At 37.1% G+C, this 20,326-nt stretch overlaps 2 protein-coding genes across 3 annotated transcripts; both read left to right on the top strand.

Annotated features, from left to right (window-relative positions):
* Window positions 1-4,217: 4,217 nt before the first annotated feature.
* Window positions 4,218-8,703, top strand: PpD3 (protein phosphatase D3). Its single transcript, XM_043416837.1, has 8 exons — window positions 4,218-4,565; window positions 5,525-5,914; window positions 6,003-6,289; window positions 6,385-6,490; window positions 6,818-6,960; window positions 7,427-7,734; window positions 8,161-8,242; window positions 8,356-8,703. Exons 1-8 carry the CDS (start codon window positions 4,472-4,474, stop codon window positions 8,413-8,415), a joined length of 1,470 nt encoding a protein of 489 aa, XP_043272772.1. The 5' UTR covers window positions 4,218-4,471; the 3' UTR covers window positions 8,416-8,703.
* Window positions 8,704-10,953: 2,250 nt separating this feature from the next.
* On the top strand, window positions 10,954-19,821 carry LOC122408708 (DDB1- and CUL4-associated factor 5). Of its 2 annotated transcripts, XM_043415671.1 has the most exons (9): window positions 10,957-11,121; window positions 11,307-11,878; window positions 14,266-14,446; window positions 15,497-15,766; window positions 15,976-16,202; window positions 16,330-16,544; window positions 16,657-16,930; window positions 17,355-17,711; window positions 18,201-19,821. In XM_043415671.1, exons 2-9 carry the CDS (start codon window positions 11,683-11,685, stop codon window positions 18,728-18,730), a joined length of 2,250 nt encoding a protein of 749 aa, XP_043271606.1. In that variant the 5' UTR covers window positions 10,957-11,121; window positions 11,307-11,682; the 3' UTR covers window positions 18,731-19,821. The 2 variants fall into 2 exon arrangements, with proteins under 2 accessions (XP_043271607.1, XP_043271606.1); XM_043415672.1 differs by having other exon boundaries at window positions 10,954-11,878; window positions 17,388-17,711.
* The last annotated feature ends 505 nt before the right edge of the window (window positions 19,822-20,326 follow it).

The following is a 20,326-nucleotide window of genomic DNA, read 5'->3' as shown; positions in this document are numbered from 1 at the left end:
AAATGAAAAAATGTTCATTTTCATTCGAGATTTACATTTCATTGGTCAACATTGACGTATCCTTGAAAGATTTATGTCTATTTTTTCTCCATTATAGATTTTTATTTTATTCTGTTGTTCGATATTCGCAGTTAACCGCCTCGTCGTCGAATATTGGTTCGAAAATATGAATACGATTCCAACTATTTCGATTTAATTAAGATCTTCACCATTCGAATCAGCGATCGTTCGACCAATTGAATTAAAACGAAGTGATTTCAATTTGATGTCAACAAGAGCAGGCCAAAATTCAACCTATTGCGTGACTCGTGCTGCTCGAACGGTTTCCTTCCAAAGTTCCACCAGTCACACGTTCCGGTCACGTAAGTTTTTTTCGAATGAATCAGAAACGGGACAAGCCGGGGAAAAAAACGCGCCCTATCCTAATCTACCGACAAGTGCATCGACTATATTACTCGGGTCATTGAAGGGTCACAAAAAGATGTTGTTGTATTGTCAGTGCCCGTGTGCGTTTTCTTTTTGTGGCCATTTTTTTTTCTCCTTTTTCCTCAGCGCCCGTTAAGACCCGGTTTCTTGCTTGCTTGCACCGGGATCGCGCGCGGCGTCGCGCCGGTCGCAAGCGATCGGCTCGAGCCCTTTTTTGTCTATCCCTTTGAAGTTTACAAACGCAACGTTTTGTTTTTTTTTTTTTTTTTCCCCCCCCAACCGAGGCATTAAGTTTTTTTTATACGCCAACGGAGGTGTGAGACTCGGCAGGATTAACAAATTTTAGCGAACGAACTCGAGTTTACGGCAAAACGTGAACGTACACAAAGCCGAATAAGAGAATAAAAAAATGGGCCCGGAAGACTCGAATATTGAAACGGACTCGAGCCAGAGCAGGCTCTGTGAGTTGTCGCGGCGAAAAAGGGTTAAGGCGGAGCATGCCAGGTATAATCCCGTGCTAATCTCGCTGAATTCTTCCGCATTTTCTTTTCTATCGGACCTTTTTTGTCGACGCGACAATCCATTAAGGGCCGCGTCTCATCGAAAGCGGCGACGAGAGAAAGTTCTCCACGGTTCGTACAGTTAACCCTTTCGCGCGCTCCTCACATATATACTTAAAATCTGCACTTTTTTCGGTGTCTTTTATTAACGGGGCTTAAGCGTAATAAATAAAAAAAATTAAACAGAACGACCGGACGTCTCGAGGCCGCAAATACTCCCCAAATATCTACTGAGAAATTATACACTTTTCCCTTTTTTTTTCTCACAACCAGGAAGACTCTCCTTCAAAAAAAATCCCCCCACCCCGACCATTCACAATGATCGTTTTAAAAAATCGCATACACTTCCCTCCCTAATCCGTCCATACGCTATTGAGTGATCAAAGTATTTTCGAATTTTATCAAAAAACGGTCGCTACGGTGAGGAATATTATTTTTTTAAATACCGGATAAGATTCTTACCAATATAACTGAGTTAAGAAGCTGTTGTAAAATAGGTAATCGGATGAGCGCAGTGAACAACGAAGCAGTGAAGAAAGTACATCAGCATGTGGTATAAAAAGTATAGAAAGAATTGTGGAAAAAAGCAGTTGAATCAATATTTTTTATTTATTTATTCGTATTGTTTATTTTTATTAAACATCTCGACGAATAGCTTTTATTCTCTTGAACAAATAACGAATCGATCCCACAAATCCGTCGCGTTCGAATTCGCGACGAATTTTGCGACGGCCAGTTCGCGCAGGCCAGTTATTAAAGAGGGTGGATCACGAAATCAAAATAATCAGAATTTGATAAAATTTGGTGACAACATTATTTGGCATCAAGTATACGAATACATTTTTTTTCTACTACATGGTTATCGCATAATTGAGCGTTAACACCTTAGGTGGCATCGACGCTGCATTTGGCGTCATAATTTTTCCTGGCCCAAAGTGTCGATGACGCCACCGACGGCGTCATCGATTATTTCGAGATTGGCTTAAGATGATGGATCAGTCGGTAATCACAAGCGTGAGTGCGAGAGAGATAGCTGAAAATTTTGAAAAGGAAATTTTTCCACATCGTTCGTCTGATCGAAAAAATAAAAATGTCATCGGATTTTTGCGATCGTGCTGCGTACGATGACATTTTTATTATTTTAATCGGACGAACGATGTCAAAGAGTTTCAATTTGAAAAATTCGAGGTGTGATTACCGACTGATCCATCATCTTAAGGAGGTTGAGGCGTATCTTACGTTAAAACTATTTTCCAACTTAGCACATTAAAATTTTTAAAACAGAAAGCTTAAGACAGTATTAACCCTAGAACGCATGACTGGGGTGTGAGCACACCCCATGCGAACTTCAAACTACGCTCCCGTCCTAACAAGCGACATTATCGACTGATTATCGACGGATTTTTTTATATATAAATTCAATTGAAATTAGTTTTATCGTACATCATTCTTTTCGTTATAAAAAAACGAAGAAAATGGTGTAGGATAAAGTCAGTTTAGCATCGTATAGGACCGGATTTATAAGCAGAAAAAGAGTGGGGTGCGTTCAAACCCCGGTCATGAGGTTGAGGATATGAAAAAAGGCACATGAGGTGTAGGGTTAAACTTCTGGCGGGATATGCCGATGATTCACCGTCGTAAAATTGAGATATTTATTGTTGAAGTTTGCAATTTTTTGAAAGCTTCCATAAGAGCCCATGTTTAACCTTGTCATTTTCGACAATGAATATATCTCGATTACTAGGCGGTGAAACCTCTTCAAATTTTTCACACATAATTATTTCAATTCATTATTTTGGAATAATAAAATCTAATCTATTTTTCGTATGATGTCCTATATATATCGCTTCAACTTCCTTAATCGATTTCCACGAAAATTGGTACCCTGGAGTTTTTGAGGTCGCTGATTGTGAATTTGCACTTAAAATGCACAAATTCAAAATGGCGGATTCAAAATGGCCGACTAAAATGCAAAAATTTATTTGAATCAAATGAAACTTTGTTGGCAAAAAATCAAAATGTTGGATTGGGTTTGGTGCATCGCAAATGGCGGACCTAAATGCAAAAATGTTTTCACAAAACATATAAATCAAAATTTTTTAATGGGATCTTCGTAGGTGGGATACACGTAAAACTTTAGATATCGATTTCGACGATCACTGAAATTTGTTCAGTCAATAATTTTTTTTCTCAGTGTGGGAACAGAAAATTTATAGAGTCTGACAAAATATTTGAAATAATGAATGAATTTTTGTGCCTTGCTAATATCAGTCCTAACGTGTCTAACAATCGACGGTATTATGTTCTCATGGTTTTTACCGTTTCTAAAAAAATATGAAAGTTGATAAAGTCAGTAATAAATATTATGTTATAGTGATAAGATAAGCCCAATCTGCCCAATAGGAACTCGAAAACGTGAAAATGCAGAAACGTTAAAATAGTTAGGTTATGCATTTTACGTATAGACGCGATCCAAAGAGCGGAGTTATGAGTAAAAAAAAGCAGTTTTTGTACTACGATTCTGTAAGAGGAATATTATTTCTTTGATAAAATCACGATTGCAGAGTCGGCGTATTCAGGATCTGTTCCGATGCGACACAGTCGCATTTCAACTGATTCCAAAATTACTTATGAATATAACGAACGATTTAAATGTTTCAAGATCGAAAAAATAATGGAATTTAGTGAACAACAATAAGTTTAGTTTTATAGCTGTATGCAGCGGGGCCACAAAGGTTGCCGGTTGCCGGTTCAAACCGTCCAACACTGAACGTTGCGTTACTTTTTTTCATAAAATTTCACTTTAAAAGATCTCATCATCACACTTTATATTGCTCCACCGAATTCTGTGCTTACACACATTTGACGCGGCGGCGCTCCTACCTAGCACTGCCTGGCACACGTTCCGGCAGATACCAGCTCCATTCCTTCCAATATGTCAAGTTCTCGTGCTGAAGCAGCGTGGGGGGGAGGGGTAGTTTGAGTTTTGCGGGTTTTGCGACATGAGAAACGAGTGTTATCATAAGGTGGGTACAAATTGAGTTTGAAAATTTTGTCTCGAGAAAAACGAGAAAAAAAGACAGTGAATGAGAGAAAAATTTAGAAACAGCGGCTCGAGGAGAATGGAGCGATCTATATTTTCGACCGAGTAATATACGATGCACGGAAATGTTCCAAAGTTGACCGCAAGAAAAATTGGCGCGCATGTCCAACTAGTACAACTACCAAAAATCTTGATCATGGAAGATTTCTTGCTGGTCTCGGGTCTCGAATAGTTATTCCGTGATAACTTCATTACGCTATTACGCTCGGCGCACGCAAATAAGAGCATGCATATCTGTTAAAGTGAGACAAAGACAAAGAATAAAATAAAAGTGCGGGTATATCTGATTAATGCCTCATTCATTGGCCATATTAGTGTGGCGTTTGTGCGGCACTTCGTGAGCTGGTTTATAATTAAAGGATAAATTTTTAACCCGGGGGTAATGAGTGTAAACGCCGAGATCACGGGGGGACCGACCGCGGAGGATGTCAAAGAGGCGGAAATAGTCAAAGAAGTGGCGAATGAATACTTCAAAAGTACGTATCTACATTTTTATGAAAAGTCCAACTAACTGGATGCGTTTGTTATCAAGATTGTCGTTCGGTCCGACACTCTACTCTCCAAGCCCGAGGCAGCGTCCCTTTCGCGCAGTCACGTGCGTTTCGAACTAACCAAACTCCACTTTTTTTTTCTCCACCATGAAAATCTCGACTCTTAACCAAATTGGAGAGACACTGCAGTCGGCTTCGATACTGCTAAATCACGAATGCATCGATTATCTCACAATCGTCCGAGTTCGTCTCAACCGCTCCAATAAACCTCTTGAGTAGTTGATAGTTTCCAACTCCAACGATTGGTGTCTTTTTTTTTGTAATAGAGTTACATTAAAATGATTTATTTTCAATTGTTTCGTCTTAGCATATTTTTTTCCCGGATTCAAGCCTGTTTGAAAATTTCATTGTCCATTTTCTTTTCAGTGGTGCTTTCACAATCCTTTTAATATGAAAAAGAAATATACAAACAAATGTTTAGTCATTTTTCCTCTATATTATTTGTATTTCTTTGTGTTGCATTCACTTGCGATATTTGTTCAATCAATCAGAATTCCACTGATATTTTTTTCATCCAGATCAAGCATTCAAGTTTTTACTTATTGAGTTTTACTATGTTCCCATTAACAAGCATATAATGATACTTTTCACATGGTACAATTCTGAATTTTTTTATTTTTTATATTTTTCCATATATTTGAGATTGAAATATGTAATATAAAAAGATGAGTGTATTGATTTTTCAATGCTTTCTACTGATGTACATAAAAACAGAATGTTTTTAGTTTATTCGAAATAAAAAAATTTAGACGATGCAGGAAAATCCATTCAGGATCAACGATCATGCAAACCTGCTTTCAATAACTTTCAATTGAAGAAGTTTTCTAAACGATAATTTTTCGGCTTTACCCATGCTCAATTATTAATTGTTTTTTCAATTACAGATCAAGATTACAATAAAGCCATAGAACTGTATACCAAAGCCATAGCATTGAATCCAACAGTAGCAGTATACTATGGAAATAGAAGTTTTGCATATCTCAAAACTGAATTGTTTGGTTATGCGTTAAGCGATGCCTCCCAGGCAATTGAATTGGACAGAAATTATGTCAAGGGTTACTATCGACGAGCAGCGGCGCACATGTCCCTTGGTAAATTTAAATTGGCCCTGAAGGATTTTGAAACAGTAACAAAAGCTCGACCAAACGATAGAGATGCTAAGATGAAATATCAGGAGTGCAACAAGATAGTGAAAAAACTAGCTTTTGAAAAAGCTATATGCATCGAAGATAATAAAAAGAATATTGCAGACACAATCAACCTAGATGCAATGAGTATGTTTAAAAATTCTGTAAACTTTCATTTAGAAATAACGAGGGCATGTGAAAATGCTATTCTTTTTCTGTTTTCAATATTTTTTAGCCATTGAAAACGAATACATCGGACCGGAGCTCGAAGATGGGAAAGTAACAGTGCAGTTCATGAAAGATTTGCTTCAATGGTATGAGGATCAACAAAAATTGCATAGAAAATATGCATACAAAATTTTGCTCGACGTCAAAACATGGTTTATGGCTCAGCCCAGCTTAGTCAACATCGAAGTACCAGAGGACAAAGAATTCACCATTTGCGGCGATATACATGGCCAGTTCTATGATTTACTCAACATATTCAAGCTCAACGGATTGCCGTCGGAGACTAATCCTTATGTATCCTTTACTTCATCGACTTTATATACTCTTCATTCGCATCGCTTGAGTATTTCCACAAATCACCTTTCTTTATTTCTTAACAAATTTTTTAGCTTTTCAATGGAGATTTCGTTGATCGAGGCTCCTTTTCAGTAGAATGTATATTTACGTTGTTTGGTTTCAAGTTGTTATACCCCGATCATTTCTTCATGTCGAGAGGTGAGTAATATCTTATACAAAGAACTGTAAAAAAATTTTGCATTTTTATCACAAAATATTTTTAGTATTTATTATTCGTAATCAAATTCATAAAAATAATAGTTGACAATTTTTTATTCAGAAGGAAAGAAATTTTGAATTTTCTCTTTTTAACATTAAAGAAAAGAACTCTCATACATTCTATATTTTCTTAAAGTTAGCTCTTATATCTATTGTGCGATGCTGTAATGGAGAAATTCTAGATATATTTTAGAAAATAAAATTGTCAAAGTGTTGTTCCATTTACGTTTTTCGTGTATCAAAATTGGTGCTCAAACATATTTCCAGGTAACCACGAGTCGGCAACAATGAATCACATGTACGGTTTCGACGGAGAAGTTAAATCGAAATACACCGCTCAAATGGCAGAGCTATTCACCGAAGTTTACAACTGGTTACCGCTAGCTCATTGTATTAACCGGCGTGTCCTTGTGAGTCGATTATACAATTACCATTCCTAGACGGTTACAATACGTTTTTTCTAGAAGTAAACCGGAAATCGGAGTTCAAAATGGCTCCAATCTTTTCCATAGCATGGAATTTTCGAAGTACGCAATAATGAAGTTTAATCATACCCTTTTTCTCTTCTTTTCTTTCGAAAATAAAGAGAATAGCGTATAATAGAGTTGTCGTGATGTGAATTCAATAAATTCAATAAAATAACAAAAAGTTTTGACGAAATGCAAATTATTATTTCACCAAAAAAAAATTGAAGGTCGTTTTCTACCGTGTCGTAAGAGTTTGAGATAATTTGTGAAGATTTTTTCTGAATTGTACAATAATGAAATATAGATTGCTCAATAACTTTTTAAATTGTTGAATATTAATGTAAATTGTTGATCAAAACTCTTAACTCATAAATAATCATGAAAATTGTAACTGTTTTTTGTTTATTAGGTGATGCACGGAGGATTGTTTTCGAGGGACGATGTGACACTGGATGAGATACGTGATATCGATAGAAACAGGCAACCACCGTACGAAGGTGTAATGTGCGAGCTTTTGTGGTCGGATCCTCAACCGCAGCCAGGCAGAGCACCGAGTAAGCGAGGCGTTGGCGTCCAGTTCGGCCCGGATGTGACGCAAGCTTTTCTCAAGCTCAATGACCTGGATTATGTGGTGAGAAGTCATGAAGTAAAAAACGACGGTTACGAGGTCGGTCACGATGGCAAATGTATCACCGTATTTTCGGCTCCAAATTACTGGTACGTTTGTTTGTACGTCAAAAGATATACACAGAAATAAAAAAACTATCAGCAAGTATTGTTACCATTATGAGATCCATTGCAATTTGAGTTTGTTCAGAGATTTGCTTGTATTTTTTTCTTCGAGTTTCCATTGATTTTTCATTATCAAGAGACTCGGTAGAGTACATTGACAGCCCTGTTGTCTGCTGGCCTGAGGTACTCACCGAGATTATATACTTTCTCTTACTATCTGAATAAAACGATTCGCGGTGTAATTATTAACCATCGAAACTTGAATATAATCCTTGTTTTTGGAACAAAAAAATTATTCTTCATTTCATAAAAATGAATTATTGTATTTGAATTCACAATGTCAAAGGAAATGATTGAGAATTTTTTCGAAGGCAAACCCAGCGACTCAATAAAATTACGTTACGTTCACAGCGATACCATGGGTAACCGAGGTGCCTTCATTAGACTCAATGGCAAAGACATGATACCCAATTTCACAACGTACGAAGCAGTTGTAAGTATGAATTCTGCGAACATGAGTTTAAACGATTCTTAAAAACTTCTTTTATACGATTGAATACTACAAAACAGTAATAATGATTTTTTGTGTTTTGCTCGTGTTTACAGCCCCATCCGAACATAAGGCCAATGGCGTATGCGAATTCTCTACTTAAGTTCGTGTGCTAGTGGTAACACTTTAGAGATAATAATTGATTAAATAATAAAATCATAAGGAAGCGAGGAGCAAAAGATAAATAAATAATTAATTGAAAGCGTGATGATTAACGATAATGCGAAGAACTCACATTAACAGTCACATTATTAGTCACATTAACAGAAGTACAATATTGCAAGACGAAAAGAAGGGAGCATCGCTTGAAAACTTTCTTCGTAATGATGATCATCTGAGTTATCATAAGAAGATGAGAATAAATACGAGACTTTCGATCCGAATAATAAAATATATAGTCGGGGGGGGGGGGGGGGGGGGGGGGTGAAATTCGAAACGATTATAAATAAGGAAACAAAGAGATAGTCGTTCGACAGCATATCGAATCGACATGAAATAAAAGCGAAAAACGTTAATGCTACTTAAAATTAAGTATTTTTTTCTTCGCATTATTTAAGAAATATTTTCAAAAACAAAAGTGAACTTGGTATTCTCGTGAACCGAAGAGGAAATTTACACGAATAACAACGATCATGGATGGATGGCAGAATTCGATTGAATTATTGAAGAATATTCTTCGATTTTCACGTGGTTTGCAACGAGTAACTGCGTCTATAATGCGTAAAGGTGTGCTCGAATGTATTCTTTTCTGAGCCTTTTTTCGACGTTTGAAACTCTGACGGACGAACAAGTGGATGTCACTCCGTCTTATATTAGGATCTTTATACGTACACATTTGTAGACACCCGTGTATGGATGTGCGTGTGTATGTGCGTCTGCGTGTGAGTAAACACACATCGTGTGTGATTTAAAAAGGAAAAAGCATAGGATGTAATACATTGTCCGCGCCTCGTTATTCGGTTGCGTTACAATACTTACGGCGGTACTTTTATACAAATTCAAACAAACTAAAGTCTCTGCCGTTGTGACGACGGCGATACTATATGATCTAAAGTTTTGTTTTTTGTTAACAATAAAGGATGTTTATAATGCATATATTTATATACTAACGTACTTCCATATATTCTTCGTTTGAGGATAAGTGGAATGTCGGAAAACAATGCGAGAAATGCGTTTCATATATCTTTCTAACCGCCCAGCATCAGTATTTTCGGATAAATTTTCAAAGAATGGGAATGAAGAGCAAACTTCTTATTTCATGAATATGCGACCGCGGGTGCGCAATTAATAGCTCTTTTGTATTTCGGGATTGATTATCCGAACTTGCAAACGATAAGGGTGAATACGAGCTCAGTTGCCATGCGCTCCAAAAAGCATATTGAAACATTCAGCATCGCAGAAAAACCATTTTGTTCCAAAATTCGATGACTGTTGACAAACCCGATGAGCGTGACTCAATTGATACAGTAGGACCCATTTTTTTGTGCAATTAAATAGAAATTTCTTTCGATGCAATAAAATTACTAAGATTCTATGAAAAATGAAATCACGAAATCCGAGGAAAAATTGAAATTGTATATGTCCATGCTCCAGAACTAAAAAATCGCTTTTATAGCAATTGAGCATTGTAGCAATCGTTTCAAGCATTGTAGGAAGTTTCACAAAAATATATTTTAGTCAAGACAAAAGACTTTACTTCGTTGTTCATATATACAGAATATGGAATTAGATTTCAACCAGATTAGACCTTTTCATCAACGAATACATCGTTTTTCATTTCTTTATTTCAAAACAATTAAATTGATAAATTTTAATAATTTTATCCCAGCAACATTGTTGTTGACTTCGATAGGTATCGTTTAAAATTAATTTTCCAACCATGAAAAATCAATATCTTTTACTCTAACAAAATCAACAATGTGTTGTAAATCTCTCCTGAAGCTAAATTGTTTTGGACTTTTTCTGTTAACTCAATATTATTGCTTCACAGCGGTTCTAGATATCAATCGTGAAAAAATTGTTTGAAAGCAGGTTTCTGAGGAATGTGCCATTATTTTTGTGGAAGGTATTAAAAAGCTATTAGCCATTTGCAACGATCAATTGGATAATATTTAATTTTCATTTAACAAATTAAGTTAAATTGATGTTTATTGATCAAACGATAATACACTTTTCCCAAATATCCTGCATCCTTCGAATTAAAAGTGGATACTGAGACTGTTTGTCCAATTGGACACAAAATAATATGAACGATAACCTTCATCAGATTCTACAAAAAAAAAAAAAAACGGTAGGTCCGGCTACATCGTTCGACCCATCGACCTTGTGTATCGGATAAATATCGGGACAAATATTTTTCCCAGGCGTATTCGAGACTTCGAGAGGTGTGAAGATTTGGACAAATTAAGTTGCAAGAATTTAGACTTTGAAATTACATGAAAATAGTATAGTATTTTTGCAGCATCGAATATACTAGTCGGATACGAGGTTCAAATTTATAATACAGAATATCGGTCGTTGATTTATCATATAATCCGTCAATGTTTTCGTTTTACGTGTAAATATTATTCACATTTATATATCTCGTAGAGATATGACATTTGAAGACATTAGCGCCACCGCCGGTGATTTTTGCTTCTAGTAGTGGGGCGAAACAGCTGATCGACAGGCGAATGCGCTTGTGTGAGAATTTACCGAGTCCAAAAGAAAGGTTTTTACTATACGGACAAAACATCAGAGATATCGACAGTCAGTCTGAATTCCCTCTTCGGTTGATATTTTTTCACGACTTTTTTTTATTGGAAACGCGTTCCTCATTTCCCGTAAGTTAAAGCTCGCGAAAGGTGCGCGCGAGCTTTACGGTGTGCTTATATAGCTGTAAACAATTTAGGTATTCCGCGGTGATTTTTTTTTTTCGATACATCGTCGCGCAACAGGAGCGAGAAGCTGTGGCAACGCGTTAAAGTAAATATATCTCTTTGTCGTGTTTTTTCCCGTGCTGACGCAGTTTAGGATCGGAACTTTCGTGCGGACGTGGATTTGAATTCGTGCATTCGAGTGCGCGACTTGTTTACACCCGAGGGAGTATCAAGCATCGAGAGGATACGACTACATAATACATGGAAGAAAGGGAGAAAAATTAGGGAGCCGTGAGTGCGAGGGAGACACGTGTATAGATATATTGTGAGCAATCTGGTGGAACTGTACGTCAAGAAACGGAAAGTCAAAGTTATATTGTAGTGACATTTATTCCACCGTACATATTATATACGTCTTTGGACATTCGTTTTCACGGCGTCGAGCCGTGAATGGGAGATCGTCGATAAAAAATATTGTTAAAAAATTCGTTAATCCACCGAAATCGTGAAATACGAGAGAGGGAAATGGCACGTCCGTCGACGCGTAATCCCCTCGACTGCTTTTTGCGAAGGCAAATTGATGATCGTACCAATCATTGCAAGCGGCTGGTTAGTGCGAGAATAGATGATTCTGAGAATCTCTTTCGCAAGGATTTGCTCTCCCATTATGGTTGCGTTAACGCCATAGAATTTTCACCACAGGGTGATCTCCTCATTTCTGGTAAGACACAAATGTACATCCTACCCTTTTTACTTATTATCTTTTTGCTGTTTCGCTTCCATCATAATTGTAGTTAACATTATTGCAGCTAATTAGACTGACTACCTTTATAATAACCTCCCTTTCATTTTCTAATCAATAAATTAAAAATAATTTACTTTTTCCTGGAATTCCGCTAGCTTCTATTTAAGATTGCTTACATATTCATTCTGTCATAATTTATCACACTTCTTCAAAACAAAAAATTGTCAATTTGCTTTTTTTATTGCACGGTTGTCACTTGTCGACCATTCACCACTTGGAAATGTATTCCCTTTGATAAACTGTTGAAAAAGCAAGACAATTCGTTCGATTTTCAGATTCGTGTGTATTTTCGTATTCATTACGTGAAAATCTACTTTACATATCAATACGAGCCACTAATGATTAACTGTGAAATAATTAATTAGCATTAACCATATGATATGTTGAAGTTCTTATCGCGGCAGAATTTTTATTTACGCCACTGTCTAGCCGCGTCCAGTTACCGTGTATTTAACATTAGGCTGTTCGTACAGGTTATATATTGCTGAGGATTTTATCGTGTGTACTTTCGTAATGTCACCCTGCCTTTGATTCTTGACGAATTCGTTTCACGCACATTTATTTCCCGCTATAGTTAACAATTTATACGAATATTTTCCGCTATAGTTGACAATTTATATGAATATTTGCTATCCTGCTATGAACCCGAAAATACATCGTTATGCCGGATGATTATACTCGTTTTATTCGTCCGGTTACATTATTTTATGCTTTCGCATTTATTTCATCTGAATATCCAGACGAATAAACGTAAAACAACTTATGCTATTCGTTCGAATTTGTAGCAGATAGTCCTGTTTTGGTAACAATGCTTGAAAATAATGTGACGTTTCCATAATACGTTTACGGACGAATAACATAACCTCACTCGTACGGTTTCCGGACGATAGACTCGTCCATATATACCCTAAGAAAAAAAAGTCCTTGGAACAGCGAAATGTGGCACTGGGGGGGGGGGGGGGCGGCCAATGAAATATATTGTATCATCACAAGGTTAAATATGATTAAACGAACAAAAGAGTTTTACATCAAACTGGAGATTCATTCTCTTCGAAAACATTACAAGAGCATGGATCAGTCGGTATATCGCAATCGTGAGTGCGAGAGAGATAGCTGCAAATTTTAAAAGTGAAATTTTTCCACACCGTTAGCCTGATCGAAATAATAAAAATTTTAGCCCATTTTTGCCATCGCCCTGGGTGGGCCGATAGAGCCTTTTTTTAATCGGTCAAACTGTGTCAAAGAATTTCGATTTCGAAAATTCCAAGTGAGGTTAGGTGATTGATCCGTACTCTTAAGGTGATGGAGCAGTCGCTATTTCGCCACCGTGAGTGCGAGAGATAGCTGCAATTTTCGAAATTGAATATGTTCGACACGGTTTGATCAATAAAAAAAGCCCCTGTCAGCGTATTTTTGCCATCTTTCCGCGTCCGTTGACAGAGCCTTTTTTTGATTAATCAAACGACAGCGGAGAATTTTCATTTCGAAAATTCGAGGTGAGGTTAGTCGACTGATCCATGCTCTTAAATGAATAAAACTCTTCCAATAACATCAATCGTTATTCAATTGACAATTTTTTTTCTCAGTGTATTCATCATTGTTCGTGTCACTAACGTATTTTTTTCAATGTTGGTGTACATTCGTGTGAATTATCATCAACACTGACTCCAAAGTTATGGACGAATTTGCTCTTCCTTTGAATAGGGAAGATTTGAATTTTTACTTCAATTTAAATCTACGCTCAGTCAAGAAAAATCATTTATAACAAAATCGAAAATACTTCGTCCAGAATTGTGGGGCAGACTGTAGGGCCATATATTGAGCCTTTTTTAGAGTCGCGGCAGCGACTCTGAGACAAGTACATTTATGCTGTTATGACGAGTTGCTGACTTGTTTCTTTAATAGTCAATTAATTATAGTATTTCAGAGAATATTGTAAGTTGACGTATTTTTTTTTTCTTTCGATTGCGAGCTCTTCGAATTTCCTCTTTTTACTCACGATAAAAGTTGCCGAATGTTTTCAAACTTCAGTGGCCGGAAATCAAGCTTCACGAAACGTAAAATTTCGAATAATTTCTTTACACGCTGGAAAAGTTGTTTTTTTTTTTTTTTTTTTTTTAAATTTATTCATTCTTGTTCCTTCAGAGCAAAGCAGAAATATTTTTCGTCAATTGTTAGGCCTCGAATTTAGGTCCGTACTATTTCACATAAGAAATTCGCGTCTCTGGGGGATCACACGAAATCCTAGAAATGCTTTGATTGAGAGATTGCCGACGATTGTCAAAGAAAATTTGTTTCCGCAGGTGGAGACGACCGTCGAGTGTTGCTATGGAAGGTCGAACAAGCGATCCAGGGTGTTGGAAAGCCCATGCCTATGAGGGCTCAGCATGGAAGTAATATTTTTTGTTTGGGTTACGACAGCGGTAAAACGAAAATATTTTCTGCGGGTAACGACGACCAAGTCATCATCCACAACCTCGAAAAGTAAGAATATAACGAAAGATCAAATTCGAGTTACAACTACTCGCAAAAATGAATTGGTCAACGAAAAACTCGATAAACATGTACTTGAAGGAAGTTGACGCGAATCTAATGGAAATCGAAAATTCCAACTTTAAGAGTTGAAATTTGAAAATATGTGAGAAATATACACAGTGCATCTATTCCCGGAATTATTGTAGAATCTACCGTCTAGTTGGCGAGAAAAAAATGAACGAAAATCACATTTTTCGAAGGGTTATACACAGGCTCTTATGGCAGGCACACTTTCTGTGCGATGATTTGGATTTAATGAAATAGAATCCCCCCAACTGTAGAGACCCAAAAACGAGAATAAGAAAATAGAATGTTTATAGCTATCAATGATGTCTCGAGGAAGCCTTGTTACCAGTGAAAATCACTGGGGAATGAGAAAACACTTGTTTGAGGTTAACGAGTAATAACGACATAAACAGTGGAAGCTTTGATAACACCATGAGCCAGCTGGTTTAAAATATAGATATGCGTACTTAAGTGAATAGAAAATGGCTGTTGTCACATTGTGCTCGACCACGAAAGTATTTAAACCGCTATCATTGTATTAAAAATTTATCAATTTCAACAAACAAGTTACACATCATTTTAATGAATGTGAAAATAAATTTTATTCGTTTCTTTGATTATAAAAAGAGCAAAAAAGTTCAGTTGTTTTTTTCAATCACAAGTAACGCATGATCTCCCTTAATCTAAATGATGAGTTTTAAAAAATGTAAATCTACGTGACAAGTGATTCGAAGACAAAATACTCGCGAGTCAAAAGATCCACTAGACGAGAATTCTTCGAGCTCGTACGATACCACTTTTCATGGAGTTTTATCGGAAGCTCAGTTGAAATGGAAACAATGAAATTGATTTAGGTGAAAATATGAAACTTTTTACGAAGAAGAAACTTCTCCCAGAAAACGATTGTAACGTCGGATTCTGGCCTGTTGACATTTCGTGCTTGTTACCTCCTTAAATATTTAATCGTGTGTGTGTATTTTTATTTTTTCAAAGTGGAGCTCCTCTTAACTTTTTTTTGCACGAGAAACCGGTGTACGGTTTGTCGACACATCCCCACAACGATAACGTCTTCTCGAGCGCGTGCGACGACGGCAGAGTGCTCATTTTTGACATCAGAGATTCGAGCAGTACAGAAACATTTTGTCTGGCCCAATATAAGACTGCTTTCCACTCCGTCGTCTTCAATCCCATGGAGCCGAGAACTCTAGCCACGGCTAATGCGCAAGAGGGTATAAGCTTGTGGGATGTCAGAAAACCGATGACGTACGTATTATCAAGGACAAGAAAAAAAAAAAAAAAAAAAAAAAATTCTCTCATTTCACCTTGCGCAAAATTTTATTGTGGAACGCGATTCCTCTTTTATTCACTCTTTTTATCAACTCTTCGACGTATTTATAAAAAAATATCTAAAACTTTGACATTCTCAAGTTAAAATTTAAACAGCATTTAATCGATGTTTTTCGTACTCGTAGGCCCGTTTTACGTTATGGAAGCGAAGGGCCCTCTCAGGGCTGCATGAACGTGCGTTTCAATTCCGCGGGAACGAGACTTCTCGCCCTCCGAAGACGTTTGCCGCCGGTCCTGTATGCTGTCGATTCTCCTACGCATCTCTGCCACTTTGATCAACCTGGTTATTACAACAGTTGCACGATGAAGTCCTGTTGCTTCGCCGGTGACGATGACGAATACGTTTTATCGGGTACTCAAGTTGACTCTGGTTTTCGATAACAGTCACTCATGAGAATTCATAGAAAAACGTTCTGGCAACACTGCAACTTTTCATGCTGATGCTAAATATTGACTGCTCCCATTTCTTATTGACACAGGATCGGATGATTTCAACTTGTACATGTGGAAAATTCCAAGTGAAGAAATCAAATGGGTGGACTCGGCACATATGATTTTACGTGGCCACCGTTCAATCGTCAATCAAGTCCGGTATAATAGAGCAAGTTGTATTCTCGCATCTTCGGGTGTCGAAAAGATCATCAAGATTTGGAGTCCATTCCCATTGTGCAACTCTTGCCTCGGTAGCTTGAAGGTATGTTTGCGTAGTGTCATTCCAATGTTTGAAAAAATAATAAAATTGTTCTTTTCAATCAACACTTTTCTTGTTCGACTTTTCTCACTATAAAATGCAATATTTTTTGCAGAGAGACTCGGGCAAACAGGAACGTCAGCGTCGAGTATTCACACATGACGAGTACATAGAATTGGTTTTGAGAAGCGGGGAATTTATGACCCACGACTACAGTCACCAATCGACTCTCGAAGATCCGAGAATGATGGCGTTTTTCGATTCTCTTGTACAACGCGAGATCGAAGGGTGGGGTTCCGAAGACACACCGAACAGCCCACGAAGTATAAGTGAGACGAAAAATACATTGAATCCAGGACAAACACAAAATTTCGCCACCGACTCTGATGGTGAGCAAAGTTGCGTTCGAGCAAATGGAAATAAAATTCATCTGATAAAAAATTTTCCTGCTTCAACGATAATCAGCTGAACAATATTTTTTTTCAACTTCATCTTGATTCTCCAACTTGAAGTCTGTGTTTCATCTATTTAACTTGTTAATAAGATGGGTTCATACAGAGTTAAACGAAATTGAAAGAAAAGTGAACATTTGGTATACAGTTTTGAGATGTTCTAACGTAAGTGTTTTCGTACCTTTCGAGAAATCAAAATTTCATAAGGTTTGCGGAATAGTTCACGAAAATAATCCCGAATATCTTCTATTCAAGTTCTATCTCAAATATGGAGAAAACGTAGTTTTTTTTTGTAATCCCTTTTGAACTTTTATACGTCTTGTGTGTGCCCTTGATATACGGATGGTATTTCGCTTTGTAGATTCCGCTCATCAAATAATGCGCTCTGTACTAGGAGCAACTACACGAAACAGTACTCGAACTGGATCCGGGGGTGGTTTGGCGCCGGAAAGATCGGTCGATTCGCCAAATCGAATAACGAGATTAATAGGAAATCGGCGCGAGAAACTGATGAGGCTAGCAGCTATTGAAGCCGGTGCTCAAGTGGTGAATCTCTCCAGTAACAGTGCGAACAACGATGAAGAATCAGACCCGCAAGAGAGGGAAATAGGATCGGATGAAAATGAAGAAGACGACGATGAAGTGCTACCGGCGAAATTCAAATCAAAATCGAAATCTCGTAGTAAAGGACTGAAACGTAAACAGCGAGCGGCTTCAGGTATGAATAGAACGGTTGCCGCAAAGTTCAAACCAGAAAACGTATCTTAGCAAAATTCGTCTACCAACAAATTCGGTCTCGTCGGGTAAATGACGTCCCACTGCAGTTCAGTTAGATTATTTTGACACGTGTTGTTCCGGGGTCGGATTCTCCAGAACGAATTTTTCTACTTCGGAGTTTAATAGTTTTCAGCATATGCATACAACTGAATTCTCAACGGTGCGCGATAACAAAAATCTGAACTGTAAGAATGACGGGATTAATAAATTAATACGAGATCATTTTAGAAAGATAGATATCTTTATTTTCGTAACACACGTTTCGATACAACAACTGATCTCTTACTCGTAACCATAATAACCAAATTAATAGTCATCTCGTAGGGAAGCTCAATCAATGAATATATACGCATGCTGAATTACTTCACAGTACTTTATACCTCACAAATGTTGAAATTTACCAAAAATGAAAGAACTCAAAATTTTTCAGCAACGATGTTAACGGCGGACAGCGATCACGGTGAATCGAGCAAAAGTAGCGAGAACGAAGAGGCAGTTCGAAATAAGCGAAAAAGAGGTCGTAACGAGGGGGAAGCCTCATCATCGCGAATTCATCGTCGTCAACAGGGTAAGCTGAGGACTCGCAAATCGGCGACAACCTCAGGAGAGCAGCAAACAAACACGGAGACGTCGAGTAATCACATTGATGAAGTTGTTAATGGTTTTACGGAGGAGAGTGCAGCGTGCACAGCAACGCCGTCAAAAATATTGTCAAGCAATAAAATATCACCGCCAACACCTGATAGCGGTATCACATCGTGCTCGTCTACACTCGAAAAATGTGAAAGCAACGGTAGCTCAGGAGCTCGAAACGCTGCTGAGAACTCGGATCACGAGATGAGAGTTAAACATCTAGAAACTTTCAAAAAAAAGATTGATGTAGCGCGCCGCGGCTATCGAAAGCGATTAACTCCGCAAGCAAAAATCGCTGCATCGACAGCTTCGGACTCTTCTGATTAGGCTATCCTTCAACAAATCGGAAGGAAGCTCGAGAGAAATCCGTGAAATCGTCACGAATCTATTATATTCATCGTTGTAGCACTTACATTGCTTTTAAAATCGCTTTTGTTTGTTTGATTTATTGAGAGGAAAGAAAACGTTTGAATTAAGGAAAATTACACTCATCAAAAGTCGGATGACACGCATCATAATTTATTCTGATTGAAAACAATAACAAAAACTATCAAAATTTCCAGGATTAATGAATCACTTTCTTATTTATATTCAAACGAAACTCCAATCCTCACAGAAAAAGATTGTCGAAGCATGAAAACTTTTGAAAAGTTTGCTTGATTTTGAAAAAAAAAAGAACTTTCTTCACCGTTTTTTAGTTCGGATCTTAGCTTATGTCATAATGATCGATGATCATTCATCATTTAAGATTTTTGAGAGACACGATGGTTTTCGCGACAAGTTAAAGAGCGCGAGGCCCTCTCCTCTTCACTTTTTTTAATACCCTACTTTAATCTAAGCGAAATGTCTAAACTTTTTACTGGAAATAAAACAAAACATAAAAAAACCATGTCGTTATTCTATAAAAATAATGGAAAAAAATGATAGGAAAAGAGCGAAGGAATTTGAAAATGCATTGACTTCCTCGTTTTATAACCCATCGTCCGATTATGTTATTATTACAAAAAAAAATAATCGCATATTTTATTTTATGGTTTTATTCGATTTTTTAAGCATTTTGGTACGCAAACAGGACCGAATTTTAAATGAAGTTTCGTAAGGCTATATGATGGTAAAATTAAACGCAATCGGAGATCGTTTCAACAAAATATTCCAACACAAAAGTTTCAACTCTGATTTGAGGCAGTATAATTGCTGTAACTCAAATATTTGAGTTGCAAAACATAAACGACCGAATTCGCGCAAATTCAAATTAAGTCACTACAAGAATCCATCAATTTTCTTCACGTGTGCGCAGCGCAAATTGATGGTGAAAAAAAAAACAGGAGACCCTCCGGCTCTTCATGATATCCATTTATATCTACATGGTCAATTTGTGATTCCTTGAAAAATATATTTCTAAAGTACTGCCAATTGAATTTTTAACGAATTATTGATTCTCGTCTAATCTTTTATCTCCGCCGAAAATTTTCACAAACTTTTCTCCCGAAGAAAAAATACCTCAGTTGTCAATTCTTATCGAACGCTTGTTGCGTTCTCTCGCCATTCGAATGATGTACCGATTTAATAATAGAACGAGAGAAAAATTCCGCCCCAGCTGTTAGAGTCTGCAGAGAAACACAAGGGGTAAAACTTCCGTTTACGTGTTTGAATATCCAAACAAGAAAATCAACAACTTTTCTAACGTCCATGAATCATCCATTTAATCTATTGTCCTGAATCAGAGTTCGTTTGTAATCGATCATTATTATTCGAGATGCAGAACTGATTTGAATGATTTGAACGTACGCTCAATACCAATAACCATCGATATTTGTTCTGAGCGTAGCTGGCTTAATGATAATTTCTATGGATCAGCATCACTGTTATTTTTGTTTCTATTCATTTATGAAGATTAGAAATCTGTGTCGCGCACCTTGTTTT

Source organism: Venturia canescens, chromosome 4, assembly GCF_019457755.1.
Source record: "Venturia canescens isolate UGA chromosome 4, ASM1945775v1, whole genome shotgun sequence".
Classification (NCBI taxonomy): Eukaryota; Metazoa; Arthropoda; class Insecta; order Hymenoptera; family Ichneumonidae; genus Venturia; species Venturia canescens.
This window is presented reverse-complemented; position numbering and strand designations above follow the sequence as displayed.